Source organism: Eptesicus fuscus, chromosome 18, assembly GCF_027574615.1.
Source record: "Eptesicus fuscus isolate TK198812 chromosome 18, DD_ASM_mEF_20220401, whole genome shotgun sequence".
Lineage (NCBI taxonomy): Eukaryota > Metazoa > Chordata > Mammalia > Chiroptera > Vespertilionidae > Eptesicus > Eptesicus fuscus.
In genome coordinates, this window is record NC_072490.1 from 9,212,210 (window position 1) to 9,237,866 (window position 25,657).

The window sequence follows — 25,657 nt, forward strand, 5'->3', positions numbered from 1 at the left end:
AAACCGGTTTGGCTCAGTGGATAGAGCGTCAGCCTGCAGACTGGAGGGTCCCAGGGTTCGATTCTGGTCAAGGGCATGTGCCTTGGTTGCGGGCACATCCCCAGTGGGAGGTGTGCAGGAGGCAGCTGATCGATGTTTCTCTCTCATCGATGTTTCTAATTCTCTAACCCTCTCCCTTCCTCTCTGTGGGAAATCAATAAAATAAAAAAAATAAATAAAAAGAGGTTTGTTTGCATCCCAGCCTCCTCCCCGCCCCCAGGGACTGCCTGATGTCTGCCTGACATTAACCAGCACCCCTCCCCTGCCTCCTGGAATGTGCTGCGTCTAGAAAACATTCCAGTTGTCCTGACCTGGTCAAGCATGTAAGGCAATTTCCTGCAGCTGGAAACAGTCACATACCCGTTTATGTGACTATTCCCTGCTGCCTCCCCTTCCCCTCCTCTCCCCGTTATTTTTGCTCCTTTTAGTTCTCTGGCGCCAACTGTGCAGTTCGGGGACTCGTTCCATCTTGCAACTGCCCGAGAAATGCTTCAAATCCGTTTCCCTTAATAATAAACCTTTACCAGCAGTTACCCTGGAGGGCCTTGCCTCTTGATTTGGTCTCTCCCCGCCCTCTACTTACAGAGAGAGATTTTCAGTCTCAGGGCCTTTCCCTGGCTCTGCGTGTCCTAACGCATGGGGTGCCCAGCTGTTTGATCTGTTATTCTGGGTTTTTCGGTGAGGGTGTTTTTGGATGAGATTAACATTAAAATTGATGGACTGTGAGTAGAGCGGATCATTCTCCATAATGTGGGTGGGCCTCAGCCAATCAGCTGAAGGCTTGAACAAAACAAAAAGACTGGCCTTCCCAGGCAAGAAAGAACGCTCAGGCAGCCAGCTGTCGGATTTCACCCGCATCTCCGGCTCTTCCTGGGAACCCAGCAGCCAGCCATCGGACTGGAACGGGAGCCCGCGCTCCATAACCACAAGCCAATTGCTCATCATAAACCTCTTTCTACAGATACACATACATCCCGTTGAGGTTTCTCTGGAGAATCCCAATACAAGGAGGATTTTCCTTCCTGTTTTGTGGGCATCACTTCCTGTTCCCAAGGCCCGCACCCCAGCAGCACAGCCTCTCTGGGAGGCAGCAGTGCAGTCCAGGTCCAGACTGGCCAACGTGGGGCGCTTCTTGAGTGCAGACGCCAGCCCCAGCCCCAGTGCTCGCCGCCTCGTAGGTCGGGGTTCAGCTCACAGGGGTTCTCTTCCAATGTCTCACCTTTGAACAACTCTAACCACTCTTCTTTGTTCCTGCTTTGTAGCTTGCACTGTAGAGGTGGGACCGCTACTATATCACCACCCGAACTGGTTCAGATGTCCAGACTAATGACATCACACACATCAACAGGTTACAGAAAAGTGTATTCCTCACATAATGAGGCTCCCTGGGGAGAGGACAGACACTTATGCCAGCTAGTTTGCCTTGATAGAAAGGAGGGGTGAGCTGCTCTGTTTTTGTGGACTAGAGGCCAGGTGCACGGGTTCATGCACTGGTGGGGTCCCTCAGCCTGTCCTGCACCCTCTCACAATCCAGGACCCCTGTGGAGACGTCACACTGCCGGTTTCAGCCCGATCCCCACAGGCCAGGCGAGGGACCCCACCGATGCATGAATCCATGCATGGGCCTCTAGTATGTATATGTTTGGTTAATCTCTTCCCATCCCTCCCTCCTTCCCTCTGAGATTCATCAGTCTGTTCCATGTTTCCATGCCTGTGCATTAAGTATTAAGTGTCTGCCTCCTGATGTCAGTGCACATCATAGCTGCCAGTCGAATGGTCGCTTAAGCTTTTATATATATAGATGGGGTGAGGGTTCCAGTGCAATGAAAAATGCCCGTTTCCTCTCTGGAGCTGAGGAGTGTTTGGGCTTTCAGATCAGCCTGCCCAGATGTGAGAAAGAGGGCTTGAAAGTTCAGGTTATCGGTGGTCAAACATCTAAAAGAGGGTCAGTCCCATATTACAGCTCACGCAGTCCTGCAGGGGGTGTGGTGAGGGGGGAGTTAGCTGCTCCTCACTTACCACCTCCATGATGCCTCCCCATTTTCTTTCTGCCTTTTTACTTAGATATATGTATGAACAATTCTTTTTATATAAATTTATTTAAATCCTCACCTGAGGCTATTTTTCCATTTATTTTTAGAGAGAGTGGAAGACAGCAGGAAAGACAGAAACATCCATGTGAAAAAAACACCTCAATTGGTTGCCTCCTGCAGGCACCCTGACCAGGGCCTGGACCAGGGAAGAACCTGTAACCGAGGTTCGGGCCCTTGACCAGAAATGAACCCAGGACCCTTCAGTCAGCAGGCTGACGTTCTATCCACTGAGCCAAACCGGCCAGGGCTAGTGAACAATTCTTTATAACGTTCCTGTTAAAACAATCGGCGTGGTTTCTGGCCCCGGACTAGAACCTGGCTGATGCAAAACCCTTCCTCTTGGCAGGGTCAGCATGAACTTAAAAAGCTGTGGTGGCTGGTATGTGAGCGCTTATGACCCTCACCTACCTAAAAAGTGGGATGAATGACTAAGCACCTCCGTCCACAGATCCCATTTCATCTTTAAACTTGAGTCTACAGCTTCTGACTTGACTTGTTCTTACTGGGCAAGGAGGAGCTAAAGGAAACGGAGCCTGTAATTTCCTGGAAACCGCACGTCTTGGAGATCACGTGTCAACACGTGGAGAACACCCTCACCTGTAGCTGTTGCTGGGTGTTCCGTCCCGAAGAGCAGAGCTGTTCACCACTCCTTTCCTAGGGGCCGTCTGTGCTGCTCCCGATTTCGCAGGTGAGGAACCTGAAACCTGGAGCGATTAAGGGATGCATTCTAAGTACTACCCCATAAAGGGCAGAGCCAGGATTTCTGTAAATCAGAAAACGTCAGAGCCCATGCTTAAAAACTTTTTATTTTTAAGGATTTTAAGCAGACAGTTAAAAAAGAACCCACTGCACTATGCTATTAAATCCACATGCTGACCACATGTACATCGATTTTAAAAAGAAAGAAAACACGAGTGAAGCCTCCAGGTACCAACTTCATCAGCAACTCCTGCCCTGGGAGGGCCGAGCAGGACTCTCACACACCGTTCCAATTCATGATTTTATACTCCGGTTTCATATAATTTGCATCCACAGGAAATACATTGTGCAAAACAGTAACAACACGGTTTACTATATGCCAGCAATGCTCACACGCCAGCCGCTGTTCTAACCACTTTACTTACATCATTTCATTAGCCACCCCCAACCCCAGTCACCCTGTGAGGCTGGCACAAATATTTCATTTTACAGAAAAAGTGAAACACAGAGAGGTTTAAGTAACGGACCCACAGACAGTGTTGAACTTTACAGAAACGGTACTTGTCTGTACCTTCACCAGTTTCTCAGCGCCATGTTTTATTTATCTGTGAAAGATGCAACTCCAGCTCTTTCATATTCACTTCCCAAAGTACCAAAACAACCCACTGATTTCTCTGTTCTTCTGCTGACGGGAATGTAGGCTTTTCCCAATCTTGCTATCTCAACAATACTGCAGTGAACACTATTGCAATGCCGTCTTGCACGCATCTCCTTTGTCACAAGTTGTTCTGTGGTTTATCCAGAGCAGATTTACTAGGTGACAGAGTACACACAACTTTACAAGCTTTTGCAAACTGCTTCACACAACAGTCATCACAGTTTCTGCTCCCACAGCAGTGAGTGCCAGGGGTCCACACACCCACATTAAAAATTTGCCAACTTGGTAAGTGTGAGATGGTCCGTATTCATTCACATTTCCCGTGCTTTCTTCTGACTCTATGGGCTGATGGTCTCGGTCAGCAAGGCTGGGCTGACACTGGACAGCTGACTGAAAGACCTTCTGATGCCCACCTGGCTCTCTTCAGCCTCAACTTCAGTTCTTGGGGAGTGAGAGAAGGCAGGGCAGGGTTGGAAAAGGGGTGTCCTCCGGGCCAGAGTGGGGTGCGAGATGAGTACTGTGGCTGGGGCAGTCGGAAACTGCTCACTGGTGCCTGTGGCTCGGAACCACGCAGAGCCGGGCTCCTAATTACAGGAGCGCACTTGTGGGTGGCCTCCAGTCAACGTTTCACTCAAGGACCCTTTCAAAAAACTCCAATCATGACTCAGCTAAACTAAATTCAGCTCTATCTTCCTCAACAGAGGCAACTTGGTGCAAAATCTCTGCGTGGCAAACAGATAAGCAAGCACTCAGCCCTGGCCTCAGACTGGCTGTGGTGGTGGGCATAACTTCTGCAAATCCAGACAACACCTAACACAGCACGATACAGGGACCGGGAGAGGCGGGGCAGGGGAGAGGGCTTCAAGGGACGAGGGTCAGGGAAAGCTGGGCCTGGAAGGGTGAGGTCCTGAGCCAGCATGGACAGGTGTGACACTGCAGGTGAAGGGAGACAGCACACAGCAGCGTGCAGAGGTCAGAGCTGCAATCACAATTGCTTACACGGGCTTCGAGCTACACGGGCTGCGAGCTGCCGGTCTTATAGAATATTCAGATACTTGATGGGGGCGGATAGGGAGGGGGGTGTCCACTCACAGAAACAGGCAGCAGGGATAACAGCATAAAAAATCTTCAGCTCCCACATTTTACTGAGTCCTTGGGTCTGTGGTTAACTCTTGTAAAATGTAATGCACATTCAGACCACTTCACTTCTAAACTCAAATCATCCAAAAGCACTCGACAGGTGTGGCTCCGTGGTTGAGCGTTGTCCCATGCACCTAGAGGTCACTGATTCCCTGTCAGGGCACACGCCTGGGTTGCGGCTTGATCCCCGGTGGGGGGCATGCAGGAGGCAGCCGATCGATGATGCTTTTCTCTCATCGATGTTTCTATCTCTCTCTCCCTCTCCCTTCCTCTCTCTCTCTCTAAAATATAATTTTTATATATAATTTTTTTTTAATTGTCCAGGCCCAGTGAGGCCCCTGACACCCCGCGGCTTGCCCACCACCTCTCTTCCTCTGGCTCACTCCACTCTAGCCCAGGGGCCTCCTGGTACTCCCTGACACACCAGACAAGAGCCCACCTCCTGTGCGTGGCTCCAGAGACCGATAGGGCCCACGCCCTGACTCCTTTAGGTCTTTGCTCAAATTTCACCTTCTCAGCTGAGGCCCTTCATGACCAGCCTGTTTAAAACCACAACCCACCTCCCAACCCGGCATGCCCTCTGACTCTTCTCCGATGCATGCTGCCCACCACACACACACCAACCCAGATGTTTATGGATCTCGTATGTTTATCTGTAAAGATCCAAGACGGCACTGTTCAGGTCACTGCTGTGTCTCTGGCATACCCAACAGTGTCTGGAACATGGAAGGAGCTCAGCACATTTCTGTTTAACAGATGGAGCTGCATACCTGGGGATGGGGATGGGGATGAGGATAGGGCTGGGGATGGGGATGAGGATAAGGCTGGGGATGGGGATGGGGATGGGGATGGGGATGGGGATGGGGATGGGGATGAGGATAAGGCTGGGGATGGGGATGGGGATGGGGATGGGGATGGGGATGGGGATGGGGATGAGGATGAGGATAGGGCTGGGGATGGGGACAGGGACAGCGACGGCACGGGAGCGCTCCACGCTCCAGTGAGGGACCCGGCACCTGCTCTCCTCCACTTGGCGCCCACAGCAGAGATCCAAGCCAGCTGTGAAGGCTGAAACCACAGCCAGAGCTCCCCAGGAGGCATATGGGGCAACTCGGAGGAGTTCCTGCAGCTGCTGTTGCTTATAAGGTCAAACAGAATAGGGCCCAAACTCCGAGGAAAACCTCAGATCCGGCGGGCCCCTTCCCAGCAGCCACAGCCCACCTCGGCATACCAGAAGGGCACTGGCCTGCGTCTCCCTTTAGTTATGGGAAAAAAAACACTTGGCTGGGACCTGCAGGCCACGGCACAAAGGCCACTCCTGAGGGCCTGAGTCTCCGGAAGGTCCCCAAAGAGCATCTCATTTCCCAGCAGGTACAACGAGAGGCATCTGAGTTTTTTAATCCTCAGGATTCTCTGCGACTAGCTTCCAAAATAATAAGGGCTGGGCCTTCTGGGAACACTTTCCCGCAGCGCCTCCCTTTAAGGTCCTCCGGGAACCATCTCTTCCCTCCGTCAGGTTCCATGCTAATCACCAACGTGCCCTTTCATGTGCCGAGCCAGATTGGAAGCCCACCGGAAGGTCTTCCCACACTTGGTGCACTTGAAGGGCCTCTCGCGAGTGTGGAACCTCCTGTGGCTGATGAGCTGCGAGGTCTTGCTGAACACTTTCCCACACGTGCTGCATTTGTGACACTTTTTCGCCACGGACAAGTCCTGAGGTCCGCTGGGCCTGGAGCCCGGCTCACCGCCCTCCATGGGCTTCTCCCCACTCCACCTTAATTCCTGCAAACTCACCCCCCTGTCCTGAGAGGGAGACGACCCGGCCGGGCTGCTTTCGGACAGCGCCAGGCGGGTGTGCTTTCTCTGATGCATGCAGAGGGTGTGCTTTGCGATGAAGTCCTTCCCACACCACTGGCATTTGAAAGGCTTCTCTTTCGTGTGGGTTCTCTGGTGGTTCACCAGGCGGTACTTGCGATCATAAGATTTCTCACACAGGTTACATTTGTAGCGCTTCTCTCCACTGTGGATCCCCTTATGATCCAAGAGGCTTCTTTTACGGGTAAAGCTCTTCCCACATTCTTGGCACCAGAAGGCTTTCCTCTCGGCCTCGAGGGTTTGGGACTGCGCCTCTGAAGTGTCCCCGCTCTCGTGGTACGTGAACCGTTTTCCCAAAGAGTGGCTCCTCTGGTGCCGCGAGAGGTTGGAGCTCCACCGGAAGGCTTTCCCACAATCCCTGCACTGATAGGGCTTCTCCCGGGTGTGGACCCGCTGGTGGATGAAGAGGAAGGAGTGGTTCTGGAAGCCTTTCCCACAGTGGCTGCACGTGAAGGGCTTCTCCGCGGCCGGGCTGCTCTGAGGAGCCTGGAGCGCTCTGTCCTGGCTGCGGGAGGGCGGGTCCTCAGGGCTTCTGCTCAGGGCCCGCTGCTTCCTACGCACGATCGATTGCGACCGGTGCGTGAACTCCTTCACACCCTCCCCGCACGGGTACGGCTCCTCGCCCGTGTGGGTTCTCTGATGGTTCAGGAGAGCTTTCCTCCCGGTGAAGGTCTTCCCACACGGCTGGCACAGGAAAGCTTCCTCCGCGGGGGGCTCACTCGGGGGCTGACTGCAGCCGGGGGCCTCCCTCGAGTCTTCGCTACACCCGTCGTCTGCGTTGTAGAACTTTTCTTCCTGGTGCATCCTTTGGTGCCGAGAGAAGTTGGACCTCCACCGGAAGGTTTTCCTGCATTTGGTACATTTATAGGGCTTCTCCTGGGTGTGGATCCTCTGATGTTGGAGGATATACGATTTGCAGTGGAACGATTTCCTGCACTGGCTGCAGTCAAAGAGCTTCTCCCCGCTTCGGTCTTGCAAATGATGATCCAGCCAGGGGCCATAGGCGAGCGCTTCCTGACACCGCCTAGCTTTGAGATACAGCTGATTGGCATGGGACTCCTGGTGCAGGTGGTAGGCATACAGGCGTTGGAAAGCTTTGCCACATAAACTGCATTTATAAGGTTTCAGTCCAGTGTGAATTCTCTCGTGTCGCGCACGGTTTGAGCTCCACCTGAAGGCTCTCCCACACACTCGGCATTTAAACGGCTTCTCCTGAGTGTGAAGTCTCCGATGGCATTCGAGGTAGGAGCTACGACTGAAGTTCCTCCCACACTCAGCGCACTTATAGCAAGTCCCCGCCATGTGAAGGTTCCGTTGGTGATGCGAGCTGAGGCTGAAGTCCTTCCCGTGCGCATCCTTGGAGGGGGCTTTCAGTCCAGCGTGAATTCTCTGATGTAGGTTAAACCCGCTGATCATGAGCCTGAGGCCTTTCCCGTACTCCTTGTAGTCATAGTGGTATGAGCTCCCTCTGAAGTGTCGGCCACAGCCATGCTTCTTTTTTCTTCTGGGAACTCGGAAATATACAACATGTCTGAGACTGACACTATTACCGCCTCCTGAGTCTTCTGATTCCTCTCCTGTCCTGCGACTGAAACTAGCCTCTTTTTTCTTAGCACTCACTTGTGTGGGATTTCCACTTCCCTCCTGTAATGGGCTCTTCTGTTCCACAGGTTCTCGGGGCCCCGTTTCCTCAGAAACACTCATCACACGACATCCTGATGACACAGCTAAGGCCTGAGCTTCTTCCAAAGGTTTGGAATTTAAGATGAGCTTGCTGGATTTAATCTGGAGCTCCCCTCCTGACACAAAATAAAACACAAGAGAATGCATTCTTTACCCATACTTGGAAAAGCACAAAGGGACAAAAAGGTGCCACACACTTGGGTGGTGTGGCTTGTGCCTGACCGCCAATACGTCTACAAAATAGTCACACACAGCAAGGCAAAGTGGAAGGGCATCCCAGATGACAGGGAAGGGAGGAGAAGCAAGATGCGCACAGGAGCTAGCCGTGCGCAGAACTCGCATCCAGTAAAAAAAGGAAAGGGTTGAGAGGCAAGTGTTAATGGCAAAAGAGGGGAGAGGTCCCATAGCACAAGACAGAGCCGAGGGTGGGGTTCGGAGGAGAGCCGGCTAAAAGGTCTGGAGAGCAAGCCTACCACAGGGGAGGACGGAGCAGAGAGGAGGAGCAGGAGTGGAACGAGGGCTCCTCAGAGCAGGAAGGGGCAGGCACTGGGATTCAACGGGAGTGCAGCATCAATGAACGGAAATGAGAAGGAACGTGAAACCCTCCGGTGGGCAATAATGATCCTGAAAGGGCTTCTGGGAAAGGGGCACGACCAGAAATGAATGTCTCATAGGCCAGTCTGGAGGGAAGAAGCCCAGGGCCCGGCACCCCTTAGCAACAGCACTAAGGATTTTCCTTCTAGCAAACAATGGAGTCATGCTCCCCATGACTGACTTGGTGTGAAAGATCGTAAGAAAGAGAACAGATGCTGGAGGAGCAGGATCTGGTAGGTTCTCTGGAACTCACCTGCTGGGGCAGCACCTGGCTTCGCCTTAGGCTGGGCTCTCTGGACATTCAGGCCCCACGGCTCCCTTGCCTCCAACCAAGAGATCAGAGCAGGTTTGGTGAGTGGCCCCACTGCAGAGGAGAAGGGGAGGGGACGGGATGGAAGGTAGATGAGTCACACAGAACTAGTCTCAAGGACCCTCGCAGGCCTGGTGTTGTGGGAGGCGGGAGGGAGAGGCCAGAGAGGCAGGTGGAGGAAGCTAAGGCAGGAGACCCAGCCAGCCATCTCTAACGGCCCTGAGCAGGGAAAAGGGAGGCTGAGAGAAATCACAGGCAAAAGGATCACTAGGATTCTCTGGAGGTGGGAACCACAGGACAATTCAATCCGTTAAATCAGCTAACATATTTCAGATGCCTAAATGGATTAGGAACTTGACAATATCTTTAATCTTTACAATAACCCAGCATACCAGGCATTGTTATCCTGTTTTTCCAGAGGACAGACTGGATGACAGATTCAGTGACTTGGTTAGCAGTTACAGAGCTGTGACATACACCCAGGTCAAGCCCCTTCGGATGCACCATAATGAAAACTCAGAAGGCAGCAGTCAAGGTGGGCAGAGCATGGGGACAGCAATGCCTTACCCAGAGAAGCCAAGTTCCCATAGTTCTCCAGCATCACATCCCTGTAGAGGTTCCTCTGGGCAGGGGTCAGCCATGCCCACTCATCCTGGGAGAAGGTCACCTCCACGTCCTTGAAAGTCAGAGCCTCCTAAGAAACAGAACTGTACCTCAGAGCCAGTCCACGGACCCCGGCTTTCAGGGAGAGGCAGGGGAACGGGCTGGCTCTGAGTGAGAACAGGATGGACTGGTCAGGGAGAAAGAGAAGACCATCACCCAGCAGAAGAGCCCTGGGCTCGAGCGGGAGAGTCTGGTCTCTGGGACGTGGGTCTCTGGATGTGCGGTCACTGGACAGAGACGCAAGACAAGGGGGAGCCGCAGCTACCCTGTCAGGCAGCAACACCGGGACGTCACGAAGGACAGCGGTCCTGTGGCTCACCTGAGGCTGATCTCCTGGGCAGCCCTCTTCCTGGGGAAGGGCAGGCACCTGGGCAGCAGGAGGATCTGAAGAAGAAAGAGCCATGAGACAGGGCAGCCCGCCCTTCCCCCCACGAGCAGGCACAGACTGTTGTAACCCATTTCACCTTTCCCCAGTGTTTGCCGGAGGCCAGGGAATGACAAGTGAGGGCAGGGCATACAATGGGAGGAGGAGCCGGGCTAACGTGGGTCACAGGAGAGGTAGAAAAGACACAGAGCTAACGAATAAGAAACAAACAAAACAACACCAATAAAACAAAGAAGAAAAAAGAAAGGAGAGGAAAAAAGAAAAGCCACACAGCTAAGGGCCAGGATAGAAAGGGAATGTCGTGAGAGGACAGATGGTGAAAAGATGACACTACAGGAAATGTGGGAAGTGTGGCTTCAGGCTAGGAGGGGTCTTAGTGCCAGGCAGTGAGTACCGGATTGCCCAGCCAGGAAGTCACGCACGCCTATTTCATAGGGAGGCTCCAGGTGGTCCCCCAGAGCAGAGCCGCTCCTGGGAGGTGAAGCAGAGGGCCATTTCTGTGCGGCTCGCAGGGCTCCTGTACCCATCCATTGTACATCTGGGCTCTGGGCAGGGGCTGGGTCCTGGCAAGAAGAAAATGGGAGAGGATCCCCATGGGAATTAGAAAGCAACTCAGAGAGGAAGCCACTCGGCCAATCTCAGAGACCAGGGAAGGGTGAGCTGGGCCCTTTCCTACCTACAGGCAGAGGGAAAGGAGGGGAAAGCCCGGGAGGACCCCTCACCCCTCAGCCTCCCTGGGCTCCAGTGTGGGCCAGGGGGTGACAGGTGGAGCCAGAAAGCAGCAGGTTGGGGGGAATTAAGGGGGAGGGATATCTGTAATACTCTCAACAATAAAGGTATAAAAAAGGGGAAGAAAGTAGCGGGCAAGTCAGTAACAGCACTGTGGTCAGGCCTCAGGTGCCGCAGAACACCCTCCCCACGAGCCCTCAGCCCCCACCCCTGGCCTGGAACTCAGAAACGAAAGACACGTATCCCTGAGAGTTGAACTGATGATTCACAGGAGAGATGCAGGTGCATATGGCTACCAAGTATAGGGCGCTGCTCTAGGCGCTTATATGCAAAGGGGCCCCCAAGAGGCGGACAGCTCCCAGCCTGGAAACCCGAGGAAGTAGTAACAATGAGAGAGGCAAAGCTAACTGTGAGGGGCAGCCATGGAACCACAGAAAAGTCACGGGTGCAAACCATGACAGTGCCCACCCAAGTAGAATGAGGCAGCCTTTGCCTTGGGCTTCAAGTAGCTCTGGTGTCTGAGGCAAGGCTGTCCCTGGTGTAAAAATGAGAACAGAAAACCACAGCCAGGGAGCCTCCAGTTTTCGGGTCCTGTGGCCAACACATTCTCTACACGGACATGGACGGGACTTGAGCTGAGGCCGTTAAACATCTGATACTGATCTACAGACTAAAGATGATCAACTCATCACAGTAATTTATCTCCTTTTCCTCCAAAACCCCTCCAAGGGAGGATAAAGAAACTGGAAGACTATGGAAGCACAGCCAAACGAGTTTGAGGATAAACTACTGCAGCCCCCATCCCCCACCGCCCCCCCTCACCCTAGGTTTCTCACATTTGGGTCATTTGGATGAACCCCACGGTGGCACTGCATCGTGAGCATTTCTGTTATTTTTCAGAATCTGAGAGGCTTTCTCCCCATGTTTTATGTTTTCTAATTTCTAACTGCTTTTGACCAGGTAGGCCCTTTCTGCTCATTGGCAATGTTTTCATGGGTTGTAAAACCTCACATCCACACCTAAATGAGTTGAATACAACCAAGCCACAATTTTATACCTGCTGTGTACCTTATTTGCTCTAATCACTTTTTAGATCCTTTTGATCTCATTATTTTAGTAAAAAGAATAGCTGCTCTTTTAGATTTTTTAAAAATAGGACCCAATATTGAGCAAAGAGGTTTTCTTTTTTAATAGTCACACCTTGTGTTGCTGTATTGCCATTTACGGCTGTTAGACCATGTTCAGATGTGTTAGTTGACTGGTTTAACTTTATTTTTTTTAAATATGTTTTATTGATGGTTTACAGAGAGGAAGGGTGAAGGAGAGAGAGTTAGAAACATTGATGAGAGAGAAACATCAATCAGCTGCCTCCTGCACACCCCCCACTGGGGATGTGCCTGCAACCAAGCTACATGCCCTTGACTGGAATCGAACCCGGGACCCTTGAGTCCACAGGCCAATGCTCTATCCACTGAGCCAAACCTGCCAGGGCTTTCTCTTTTTTATTTTATTTTTAAATATGTTTTATGGTTTAACTTTATATTAAATTTGGGGGAGAAGTATGTCAAATATATGTCAGAAATCTTGAAAGTAACTTTTATTTATGCATAAAACATATATTTTTTAGAAATAACATATTTTTATAGAAATAACTATTTCAGCCGAAACCGGTTTGGCTCAGTGGATAGAGCGTCGGCCTGCAGACTCAAGGGTCCCAGGTTCGATTCCGGTCAAGGGCATGTACCTTGGTTGCGGGCACATCCCCAGTAGGGGGTGTGCAAGAGGCAGCTGATCGATGTTTCTCTCTCATCGATGTTTCTAACTCTCTATCCCTCTCTCTTCCTCTCTGTAAAAAATCAATAAAATATATTAAAAAAAAAAAAAAAGAAATAACTATTTCAAAGAAGCCTACAAAAATGATAAATGCTATTTTAAAAGCATCCAAAGACGTAGGAAGCGCTGAGAGGCAGAGTGATTTTGAACTGACCTGCGGCTCTGGCACTGGGACTGGGACTGGGACTGACAGCCCCACGTCCAGCACCAACGTCAGGGACAAGCACATGATAGGCACTCAAATACAAACCGAGCCCTAACCGGTTTGACTCAGTGGATAGAGCATCAGCCTGCGACTGAAGGGTCCCAGGTTCGATTCCGGTCAAGGGCATGTACCTTGGTTGCGGGCACATACCCAGTAGGGGGTGTGCAGGATGCAGCTGATCAATGTTTCTCTCTCATCGATGTTTCTAACTCTCTATCCCTCTCCCTTCCTCTCTGTAAAAATCAATAAAATATATTTTTAAAAATACATACCGAGGAGCAATTTCTCACTGTTAGATCAGTTTTGCATTTCTTTTCAATAAACTGGAGCTCTGAAAGGAACAACAATTTGGGCAAGAACACTGAGGTTGTGGGATGCCTCCTCCCTGCAGAACCAACCCTCACAGGCTTATTGAGCAAAGAGCAGCATGGCACATGCAGGCTGCTCTTCTAGGCTTAACATGTCCTCAGAGGCCACGAGTCCAGACCCTACTCCTCTCCTTACAAGCAAGAGACATCACCCCCACTTCACAGGTTAGCATCAAGACCAATGAGACAACAGGCGGAGATGGACTCTGTATACTAAGTCATTGTGTCCAAAAATATGTTACTGTTTTATGGATACTCTTCCTGCAGCTGATCGTCCTCGGGAAGGCGGGAAGGGCTGCCTGCTATAAGGTCCTTGGCTTAGGGTCTAGTTCTCAGCCGCTCACGTGCCACGGGAATGAGAAGGGAAGACTTCCCCTGCATTCCGCAAGGCTGAAGGTTCAGAGGCCAACCCTACCCCCAAACAAGCTGGCTCCCTGGCAGGCAGAGTTCCCTGGGCACTGCACACGTGCTCAACTCACCGTCCATGGGGCCCCATCGAGGTCTCTCTGCAGCTCTTCCAGCAGGGCCGCAGCCTTCCCGCCACTCTCAGGGTGGTGCAGCTGCACCCAGGTCCGGAGCTCACTGGGCAGGATGCTCAGGAACTGCTCCAGCACCAGCAGCTCCAGGATCTGGGCCTTGGAGAGAACGTCGGGCCGCAGCCACCAGCGGCAGAGCTCCCGGAGCCGGCTCAGAGTCTCAAGGGGCCCAGAAGACTCGTGGTAGCGAAGCTGTCTGAAGAGCTGGCGGAACAGCTCCTGGCCAGGGAGGTTGAGTGTCTGGGGCCTAGGAGCCTGCACTGCAGTGTAGCCTTCATCCTCTTCTTCCTTCTTCACCAGCTGAAGGCGTTCTCGCTCCCTTGAAGCCTGGGCCTGTGCTGGATGGACAGCATACCACCTGCCTGGAGGCATCACTCCTGCTGTGTGCACAGCAGAGTGCAAACCAAGCCTATGTTAGCCGTGCCGCTGCTGGGACGTTGGGAGTATCTTTTCAGCACCGTAGGAGACAATGCCATTTGCTGGGACATCAGACGTCACTGGCAAGAGACTGAAATAACCAGGATTAGTGTCCAGGAGGAATGTGAGGAGGACGGTGGAGCTTGATCCTGTTCATTCGGATCACCTTGGATGTATGAGAAGAGGGCATGTGAGCATCTGCGCAGTGGTGCCTGCAAGTGTCAAGTACGGCTGGATTGTCACACTTTGGGGTAAACTGAGAAAATATCCCAGAATACAGTAAAATATGTACAGGGCCTTATCATATATATACACACATTAAGAAAGATCTCAACTCAATAACCTAACTTTCCACCTTAAGACACTGGAAAAAGAACAAACTAAACCTAAAGCAAGCAGAAGAAATGAAATAATCCAAGAATAGAGCGGAAATTAATGAAACAGAGATTAGGAAAAATCAATCAAATTAAAAGTTGGTTCATTGAAAAGATCAACAAAATTGATAAAGCATAAGCTAGCCTGACAAAGAAAGAGAAGACTCAAATTACATAAATCAGAAATGAAAGAGGAAACATATTACTGACTTTACTAAAATAAAGACTTCAAAATGGTATTTTTGCAAACAAGTATTTTAGGTGAAATTGACAAATTGTTATAAAACACAAACTTATAAAATTGACTCGCGAAGAAACAGAAATTTTGACTCGATCTATAAGCAGTGAAGAGACTGAACTGGCAGTCAAAAACTCCCCACACAGAAAAGCCGAGGCCCAGAAGGCATCACTGCTGAAGTCTACCAAATATTTAAAGGAAAATAATCCCAATTCTTCACAAACTCTTCAAAAAACAGAACAGGAGAAAACATTTCCCAGTTCATTCTACAACAGTTAAAAAGTCCTAGACCCTAAGCATCAACATAATTGTTTTCTCTTCCCTAGATGGTCAGGCTGTGCGTCCAAGGTTAAAAAGCAGGCAAGTGTCACCCACGAAGAGACCAGACAATGATACTAAGTGGTTGAGAACAGAAAACAAACACCAGGCACAAGGGGTGTTTACTTACAGCCAGAAAGAAGAGAGCGAGCACACACGAGATTCAGCCCTTTGAAGTCCACTGGTCGCATATGATCCACTGTGAGTGGATCCCCTTCACTGCCAATGTGTGCGGGCCGTGTGGACACCAGCAGCACACCTCCTGCTGCAGCAGAGAGACCTCGACCCCTAGCAGGTGGGGTCTGAAACACAGAAAGCAGGGGTGGGCCTCAGGGCCACTGACACAGGGGTTACCGGAAGCACTGAACAGGGAAAGACAGTCCTCACAAGGCATGAGCCCAGCAAGGCCGGGGAGGGGGCGGGCTCTTCATCTCTTTGCAAGGAAATGTTCCCTGCTCCAGGTCACTCACTCTTTTTTTTTTTTTTTTTAAGAAGTGATATATTTTTATTATTTTTATTTTATTCTATTGTTTATGTTATTTTAATTAGTTAATCCTCACCCGAGGATATTTTTCTATTGATATTTTAGGGAGAGTGGGAGAGAGAGGGAAAGACAGAGAGAAACATCAATGTGAGAGAAACACATTGATTGGTTGCCTCTTGCACATGCCCAGACCAGGGCCCCAGGCTGGAGAGGAGCCTGCAACCAAGATACGTGCCCTTGACTGGAATTGAACCTGGAACCGTTTGGTCCACAGGCCGAAGCTTTATCCACTGAGCCAAAATGGATTGGGACAGGCCGCTCACTTTTGCACGCTGTGCAAAAGGGAAGCTGCAGCCCTAGCTGGTTTGGCTTAGTGGATAGAGCGTCGGCCTGCGGACTGAAGGGTCCCAGGTTCGATTCCGGTCAAGGGTGCATGCCTGGGTTGTGGGCTCGATCCCCAGCGGGGAGCGTGCAAGAGGCAGCTGATCAATGATTCTCTCTCATCATTGATGTTTCTATCTCTCTATCCCTCTCCCTTCCTCTCTGACACCAATAAAAATATATTAAAAAAAAGAAAGAGAAGCTGCACCTGACTGCCCCTCCCAACAGTAATAAAAACATATGCTAAGTTAAAAAGAACATCCTAGATATAATTGCAGAAAAAAAACTAAAATCACATATATGTGTATATAAGTGTGTATGTGTGTGAAAGTATGCATTAGTTCTCAAAGGAATTTAAAATGGCCTGGAAGGATTCACAAAAATCCCTGATTGTGGGGTGGAGATTGGGAATAGTAGTTAAAGGAAATTTTATTTTACTTGTAGTAATTTGATTTTTTTAAAATATTTTTATTGATTTTTTACAGAGAGGAAGGGAGAGGGATAGAGAGCTAGAAACATCGATGAGAGAGAAACATCAATCAGCTGCCTCTTGCACACTCTCTACTGGGGATGTGTCTGCAACCAAGGTACATGCCCTTGACCGGAATCGAACCTGGGACCCTTCAATCCCCAGGCCGACGCTCTATCAAGTGAGCCAAACCAGCTAGGGCATAATTTGATTTTTTAACACGAAATTTATGTACTAGGTCTCTTGTTCCTTTTTTTGTTGAAATGCACAAAGAAAATGCTAAGTGCAAATACACCAAAATGTTAGACGTAGTTACCCCTGTGTGTTATTTTTCTTTGTATTTTGTATTTTCACTAGAGGCCCGATGCACGAAATTTGCGCAAGAGTAAGCCTTCTGTCCCCCGGCTGCCAGCACCAGCTTCCCTCTGACACCCGGGACCTGGGCTTCCCTCACAGCCCCAGCTTCGTCAGGAAGGTGGTCTGGAAGGACATCTGGTCTAATTAGCATATTATGCTTTTATTATTATAGATATCATCATTTTCTTTAGATTTTTGTCATTTCCCAATTTCCTAAAATACAAATTAAGTTAAAAGGCAAGTTTTAGAAATTATAGTTATGGCCGAAACCGGTTTGGCTCAGTGGACAGAGCATCAGCCTGCAGACTGCAAGGTCCCAGGTTCGATTCCGGTCAAGGGCATGTACTTTGGTTGCGGGCACACCCCCAGTGGGGGGTGTGCAGGAGGCAGCTGATCGATGTTGCTCTCTCATCGATGTTTCTAACTATCTCTCTCCCTTCCTCTCTGTAAAAAATCAATAAAATATATTTTTTAAAAAAAAAAAAAGAAATTATAGTTATGATCTCATTTAGTCATGAGATGAATAAAACTAAAGCAGTTTGCAAAGAAGTTCCTAAGCCTCAGCACCAAAGAGTCCTCAGCCATTATCTCCTCAGGCGGGTGGGATGAGAGGGCTCTCCCCTCCTGTTTGTTTTTCTCCTGAGTTGTTAGGCATTACTCTTATAACAAGTAGTGATCAATAATTATAATCAATAATAATTCTGCTTAAAAAACAAAGCAACCAAGTAATACCTCCCGGGACTGAAGAGAAGGCCCTGAGGAAAAGTTCTTGAAGGGAACTTGTGTGCAAACAGTGGCTGTGCTCAGGTGACTGGAAAAAGAGAAAAAATCCAGGTGACCTTAGCTCTGTTTTAGCCACTCAGTCAGCAACCAAATCAGAGCAGGCTGGTTGAACAAAGAGAACAATGTAAGACAAAAACCGGGAAGTGAGGCAGAGAAAAAAAAGCAACATGCTGCCCCAAACCCAACACGCAAAAGAACAAACAAACTTAGGCAGATAACAGATTGGCGGTTACCAGAGAGGAGGGGAAGGAGGAGGGGGAACGAGTAAGGCCAGTCAATCCTTGGTGACGGACAGAAACTAGATTTCGGTGGTGAGCATGATGCACTACATACGGATGTCATTTTATAATGCCGCACACCTGAAACACAGTGTTATAAACCAATGCTACCTCAATACACATGAAATTTGTTAAGAAAGAAAGAAAAGAGCTAAAACAAAAATCTACAAAGAAGTTTGAGATGGAGAGCAGGCCTTGGCACCGGGAGCAAAGTGCACCAAGTCTCAGGTGATGGTGGACTCCCCTGAAAATGTGACACCCTCCATCCCTTACCACAGTTAGCAAATTTAAAGAAACCACTACCCACAGCAGCCAGTGGCAAGGACGCAGCCTCCTCTTCCAGGCTCACTTCTGTGAATTATGAAAATTATGAAAATCACTTCTGTTGTCCCCGCCCCCATTTTTTCCCTAAAAGGAAGGAAGGAAGGAAGGAAGGAAGGAAGGAAGGAAGGAAGGAAGGAAGGAAGGAACCACTACTTTCACCCATGATACTAAAACAAAAGCCTTCCTCTCCTACATTCATTATAAAACAACTAGAGGCCTGATGCACGAAAATTGGTGCAAGAGTAGGCCTTCCCTCCCCTGGCTGCCAGCACCAGCTTCCCTCCGGCAGCCCGGGTCCCTCCAGCACCCAGGACTCGGGCTGCTTCCCTCCTCTGGCCGCCTGCATGCACCCGGGATCCAGGCTGCTTCCCTCCTCTGGCTGCCCGCAAGCACCCAGGACCCAGGCTGGCTTCCCTCCAGCCCCGGCTTCGTCAGGAAGGACGTCCGGAATGACGTCCAGATGTCCAGTCTAATTAGCATATTACCCTTTATTATTAGAGATACCTGTTCACCATCTCCTGGACTCAGCAAGTGCTGCTGAGAAGGCAAATCTATCAGATAAACCCCCTTTCTGCTTGTACCACCATAACCATGCCTTGGCTTCTGTGATCTCGCTTGCTTCTTGAACCAGCCAACCGCCCAAACTGCAACAGGTATGGGAAGTCCCCAAATTACCCAGGAGCTGAGTATGTATAAAAAACGGGCAGAACCTGAAGGCAGTGCTCAGCCTCTGGAGGTGACTCCACTGGGCCAGCACTGATGCAGAATACAACGGATTTTTCTGATCCTCCGAGTGCGTGCCGTTTTTCTCTTCCCAGCTGACCGAATTTCTGCTGTAACACTGCTAGATCCACAAGAAATTACTGTAACTGAGACAGGAAGAACACTCACCCAGAAAGCATGCCATCATCCAGCTACTAGAAGAAATTCCAGCCCTGCTCCAGGGCAGGATTCAGGTAAAGAACTACATTAAGGGTCATGCGTGCTGAGGAGGCTGCTAAAGTTTCAGCAGAGAAGAAATGAAGCCTTGCTTTGGAAAAAGAGGGATGGGACAGGGTAAGAAGTATTTGGAGAAAACAAGAGAAAAACATTAATAACTGAAGGCCTAGAAAAGGAGACCTGAAGACACCATAGCAAAGGAAGGCAGCGAGGGAAGGGCGCTTCAGGAGCCAGAGGGCCAGGCTCCAGCCTTGCTGAGCTCCAGCAGCACAAACAGGAAGCAGAAACACTGCTCAGAGGGAGCTGGAGGTCAGAGAGAGGAGGAGAGTGGCTTTCCCAGCCAAACTAGCAGAACAGACTGGAGAGAGCAAGAAAACTGAAGAATGAAAACACCAAGAGTGAGGCTGAGGGTGAAGAGAAACCTGGCAGTGAGGCTAAAGACAATGAACTTGAGGCCAGACAAATATTTTGAAGAAATGCAACCAGTAGGAAATATACATGGTAATGACCTAACTCAGGGAATTGAGACCCACAGTGAAATGAGCACCAAAAATAAGCCTCCAAGCTGGCGTATTCTAAAGGAGCTGTGCACAAATGTCCGAAGAGATAGTGAAGTATTTGTAAAGAGCTGGTGAGAAAACTGACAAACAGGAAAGTGAGGGTGACTGCCTGATAATATGGCAAAGGATTCCAGGTCTTCAAGGAAAGGGGGTGGGGGGAGGGGGGGAGCAGTTTCCACAGCCATGAACTTGGATAAAGCTAAAGATAAAAGGCCCAAAAGGTTGGCAGATAGAGGCTACTCCCAGCCAGTGAGCTTTCCTTGCCATGTAAAAAGAGGAAAGGGGTGGGAAAAAAATCGACTTTCTGCATTTAACTACAAAAAAAGTTTATGTTTAGTTTGGTAGAGGTGTCATGTATAATGCTTTGTTAAAGAACCCCCTTTCCGTGCCACTGGTGAACAGGGATTGATGAATGGGAAGAACTGAATCAGACCAGTAAGCCCGTTCTGGGTTTGTTAAATATGTTCCCATGTAGGAGGTAAAAACTAATTTTGGAAGTGTCTGTGAGCTTCCATAAATGACTTTAATTTTAGCATAATGATGGCCTTGGATTGTCTGACCTCAGTAGCTATTAAGTAACATCAAGTAACATCTGTATCAGGCCCTACACAGAACATCCAGTTGAGTGGGAGTAAGCAAAATAAAAAGACAAATATGCCTGTTAATGTCTATGGGAGGAAAACAGGGATAAAAGCCTAAATAGGAACAACTTCACAGCATTGACGCTGGATACGCAAATGGTGATGGCAAAGGTTTAGAACACATTTTTTGCAAAGACTAAATCTAAAACCCAGAGTAAACATCTATGCTTAGAGTAAGCATAATTTGGAGCTATTCAGGAATTGCAGAGAAATGCACTTTCGCAGAAATCAAGATGTTATTTTTGTATACTATCTCACTTAGACAACTGTGTTTCATTTGATGTAATCAGTTTTTAAAAGTCAGATGGAAAAAGCAACTAAGTCTTAGAAAATAGAAATGTAATTTTAAACTATCCAATAAAGCTGGAGGAGGAAGGGGAGTTTGACTGAAAAATTAAATAAATAAATAAAAATAAAGATAAAAGGCCCAGGAGGGGGCCTTTCAAACTCTGAATGAAAGACCCAGAGCACAGGAAGCTTTGGGGGCCAGTGAACTGAACCAGCACAGTGAAATTCAGGTATCCTAATGCCACAGGATGACTCATGTCCCAACTAGCCTTTGAGGACAGCAGAAAAGCTCCATTCATCAACTTGTTAAAATTCTACCACAGATGTGAGCCCCCAGGGCCTAGGAAGTAACCTGAGCTGGATCAGGCCCCTTCTCAGCAGGAGTTATACCTTAACCCACACCATTCCCACAATGAAAATAAATGGCTTTGAAAAGAACAGGGAAAACCCCAAGCAATCATCTGGCCATTTTTCAGGGACACTTTCTTCTTTTTGTCATTTTGCTCCTTCAACTCATATGCAATGTAATTTTGTTTGTTTTCCTTTAAAAATCCTGATTAAGTAGTCTCTTACTCTCGAGTTTTTCTTACCCATATGAGAGTACATAGGTTTATTCTATACACGGACAATAAGTGTCATAGTAATAGTGATAATGATAGAAAATAAGTAGAGAGTGTTACAATGTTATAGCAATAGAAAATAATTAAAGAGTGTTACAGGAAATGTAGAAAAATACTGTGTGAAACTTAATATGATGTTTTGGAAAGTAATTAAACAGGCGTGCACCCCATAGATAAAGATTTGCTGTGGAAAGCACATGAGCAGGAGTGCACTCCATAGATAAGGACTGGTCAGAGAGACATGACATATGAACATGACTCTGGAAAGTCCAGAACTTGATTTGATTTAAAGTGTAATTTGGAAAAATGTTTTGTACCCTGATTATTAACACTTGCCCTGACTGATATGCACCTGTACCATTGACGTAATTGATTAACACTGATTGATAAGTACCTGGATTGCCGTGAGGTAAACAATCTGGCTATAATAACGGGTCCCAAACCTCAGACATCGATGGACATGATCCGAAGCTTCCCTGCTCCGTGCCAGACGGCAGAAGACGACTGCAACCCAACCGTGACCAAACTTCGCGAGATCTGGGGCGGTACAGCCGTGAACTCTGTCTTCTGACCCGACACTGCCAGCTGACAGAGGGCGCGCAGCTGCCTTCGGAGGAAGCCACACTTTGGGATCCCGTTAAGCCTGTACCCACGGCACCAGGAATTTGTGTGAGTAATAAAGTGCTGTGTGATTTGCAATTGCATATATTTGTGTGGTGTAATTCCTCTGGCAGTCTTGACTGTATTAATATAAGGTCAGATGATGATGCCTACCCTCGGTCCTGCTTGCTTAGTAGTCTCTTTGCTAGCAACGACTTAATGTCCAAACACCTGCACGGTTAAGTTTATCTCAAGGGACGCCTTGGATAAAACCCCATACACTCTACTCGGACAATAAGCAAACAAGTTTCTCAATAATCGCCACTAAAGAAAGCTTTCCCTCCCAGAACGTATTTAAAATGTTAAAATATACTTACAAATATCTCAATTAAGAAATGAGCTTGCCCTGGCCAAGTGGCTCTGTTGGAGCATTGTTCCATTCCAGATTGGGGTGTGTGCAGGAGGCAACCAATGGATCTCTATCTCTAAAAAAAAAATTAAAAAAAAATGAAAGCATATCTTCGGGCAAGGATTAAAAAAGAAATAACCTCGCCCTGGCTGGTTTGGCTCAATGGCCTGCGAATGGAAGGGTCCCAGGTTCGATTCCAGTCAAGGGCACATGCCCGGGTTGTGGGCTCGGAGATTCTCTCTCATCATTGATGTTTCTATCTCCCTATCCCTTCCTCTCTGAAATCAATAAAAATATATTTTTTAAAAAAAAGAGAAAAGAAATAACCTCAAACCTAGTGCCCAAAATTTGACATCTAAACACCGTTCGTTCTCTAATAAACAGAACCTGGGTCCTTGGGGAAGTGGTGGATTCCAGGCTGGAGGAGAGGAGAGACAAGATGCTAGGTGTAATGCCAGAAAGTCAGGCAAAGACACAGAAAAGGACGGGGCACCTCAAAGGGAAACACGCAACCTGAGAGAGCTCTCAATGGCCAAAGCGGGAATAGCTTAAGCAACACAATGAACAGCAGCACTGCATTACAAGCCAAAGAAGAAATTCCACTTCCGATATCACACACGGATATAACTAATTGAACAAATAAACAAAAGGGGGTGAAGGCACAAACCTTCTTCACAAAAAATTTCAGTTAAGAAATGTAGAAGGATCAGATTAATATCACCAGTAATAAGACACATCAATATCATTCTCAAAACAGGAGAAAACGTGGAACAAAACGAAATTGATGGTCATTCTAAAAATACAATTTCGAAATACTTCAAAAGTGTCAACATCATAAGAAGCAAGGAAAGACTGAGAAACTGCCACAAATTTCAAAAGAATAAGGATTCATAGTTACTAAATAAATGAGGGATTCTAGACTAAATCCTGGAAAACAAAGGCTTGCTAGTCAGAACCTGATGAACTCTGATTAAAGTCATCAGTTTCATTAATCAGATTGTCCACTGTAAATTTCTTAAGTTTGATAACTGTGCTATGGTTATGCAGAATATTAGTTTAAAGCAACTTGGGTAAGGAAACTCCTGTACAGTTCTGTAACCCTCTATAAGTCTATAATTACTCAAAATTAAAAGGTTTTAAATTGAAGATGTCTGAGTTGTTACCATTTTTTTCTGATTTATTTCTATCTTGGATAATTAGGATTAATTTAGCAATCAAGGGACATAAAATACAGTGATTTCTTATCTCCAACAGGGATTCGTTCAATTTAATAAATATTTAATGAGCAACTACTCTGTATTAAGCACTAAGGTCACAGCAGTGAATACAGCAGACAAAAAGCACTGCCCTGCCAAAACCGGTTTGGCTCAGTGGATAGAGCGTCGGCCTGCGGACTGGAGGGTCCCGGGTTCGATTCCGGTCAAGGGCATGTGCCTTGGTTGCGGGCACATCCCCAGTGGGGGGTATGCAGGAGGCAGCTGATCGATGTTTCTCTCTCATCGATGTTTCTAACTCTCTATCCCTCTCTCTTCCTCTCTGTGAAAAAATCAATAAAATATATTTAAAAAAAAAAAAAAGCACTGCCCTGAGGACCTTATGGGAAGACAGACAATGAAATTAATAAAACACATGGTATCTTAGACAGTGACAGGTGCTATGTTGTTGTATAATTAAAAAAGAGGAAGCACTTTCAGATCGTTTCTGATATAAAAATACTAGAAATTGCAAAATACGGTAAGTTATGTTTACTATACTTTATGCATTTTTACTCTCAAGCAACTCTCTGACATCACAGAATGCTTATACACTAATACCTCCTGGGTATTAGGAGCCACAGAAAACTTAAAAGGTGGAACAGTTAGTATTTCTTACGCTTTTGCCAGTTCCCTTTTAAGCACATATAGAAGTTTATCTCCAAAACATTCCCATCTTTTCAGCTTACAGGAAGGATTACTTTTTAAAAAAAATCCTCACCCAATGATATGATTATTCACTCTAGAGAGGAAGGAAGAGAGAGAGTAAAGGAGAGAGAGAGAGACATGACATGACATGGGAGAGAATCATCAATCAACTGTCTCCCATACCAGCCCCCTGACTGGGGATAGAGCCCCCAACCCAGGACTGTGCCCTGACCCGGAATTGAACCCACAACCAGTTTGGTGCACCAGCCACCTGGCAGAGGCAAGAATTACTTTTTAAACCAAAATTCGTGTGATATCTTTAGCATTAACATAACATGTAAGAGAGAGCAGCCTCATGGTCAGTCCCTCACAGATGTACTTTCGTGTATTAACAGATTGAAATCCTTACTCAAAAAAAAAAAAAAAAAAAACAAAACACTCCTTGTAAAATAACAGACTGATACTAATGAGTCTTCACTTTTGAACCGCAAACAGTTTGAAACAGGATGTTCTTTCCTGGCCACCCCTTTTAACTTAAAGGAGACCTTGACTTCCTAGGCCTATGCAAGTCAGAGGACAGAACCCCGGCCTTAGGTTAGAGATGCACCTCGTGCTTAACAAACTGCATTTTACATACAACTGTTCCATTCTGAAAACAATTCTAATAAAATGTTTCTCTTTACACCCTCGGGCACTGTGTACTATGGGGGGAAAACAAACAAAATGTTTTCTTTTAATTATACTTGGAAACATGTTTTAGTGAAGTATCATAATGCTAGCACCAAAATTAACAGTAGATGAACTGCATTACCCCAATGGAAGATACAATTTTCCAATAAGCAACAGTATGAATGTACTTAATGGCACCGATTATACACTTTTAAATGGTGAAAATAGTAAATGTTTATGTATCATTTGGTAAATGCTATGTATATTTCATCACAGCGTTGTTTTATAGAATCCGTTTTTAAAAGCAATAGTGTGATCTCATTTCGTAATGTTATGTATATGAGTTTGTGTAATAATGCGTAAAATTTTAAATACCAGGAAGCCTCCCGACGAGAACATTGCCAGATTGCAGTTACTTTCACTTTTCTGTCACTCACCCGCGTCACCTAGTCGTCGGTAACGAGCACGCATTGTTTGCACAATTAGGAGAGGAGAGAAAGCACGGAAATCATTCCTCCAGACTGTCCCCTCCGGGCGCCCCGGGCGGCGAAGCGCTCAGATCCGCCCTCGGCGCTGCGGGCACGGGGTCCGGGACCAGCCCACCGGCCCCGGGCGCAGCCTCCAGGCCCGGCCTCAGCCGCCGCCGACCCCCGCAGATCAGGCAAGCGCCCCCGCCAGTCCTCCCGCAACCCCGCGGCACAGCAGCCCCCGACGCGCCCCGCGCCCCGCCGGGTCACTCACCGTCCCCCGCGGCCTCGCAAGTCGGCCCTACGGCCGCTTCGCGCACCCAGTGCTGA

General features: G+C 48.1%; 1 protein-coding gene across 1 annotated transcript; it reads right to left on the minus strand.

The window, feature by feature from the left end:
• Window positions 1-6,131: 6,131 nt before the first annotated feature.
• On the minus strand, window positions 6,132-25,657 carry ZNF445 (zinc finger protein 445). Its single transcript, XM_054729814.1, has 8 exons — window positions 25,602-25,657; window positions 15,288-15,459; window positions 13,754-14,439; window positions 10,534-10,702; window positions 10,074-10,138; window positions 9,659-9,785; window positions 9,035-9,145; window positions 6,132-8,303 (listed from the first exon to the last, which is right to left on the minus strand). The coding sequence occupies exons 3-8, from the start codon at window positions 14,180-14,182 to the stop codon at window positions 6,154-6,156; spliced, it is 3,051 nt and encodes a 1,016-aa protein (XP_054585789.1). The 5' UTR covers window positions 14,183-14,439; window positions 15,288-15,459; window positions 25,602-25,657; the 3' UTR covers window positions 6,132-6,153.

What these genes read in the sequence shown, in the direction of transcription:
- ZNF445 (XM_054729814.1), bottom strand. Translation starts at nt 14,182, where the DNA reads ATGCCTCCAGGCAGGTGGTATGCTGTCCATCCAGCACAGGCCCAGGCT. An exon ending in CTTCCTGGCTGGGCAATCCG is followed by an intron (nt 10,139 to 10,533) that starts GTACTCACTGCC and finishes TTTCTTCTTCAG; the next exon opens with ATCCTCCTGCTGCCCAGGTG. An exon ending in TGGGAACTTGGCTTCTCTGG is followed by an intron (nt 9,146 to 9,658) that starts GTAAGGCATTGC and finishes TCTCCTCTGCAG; the next exon opens with TGGGGCCACTCACCAAACCT.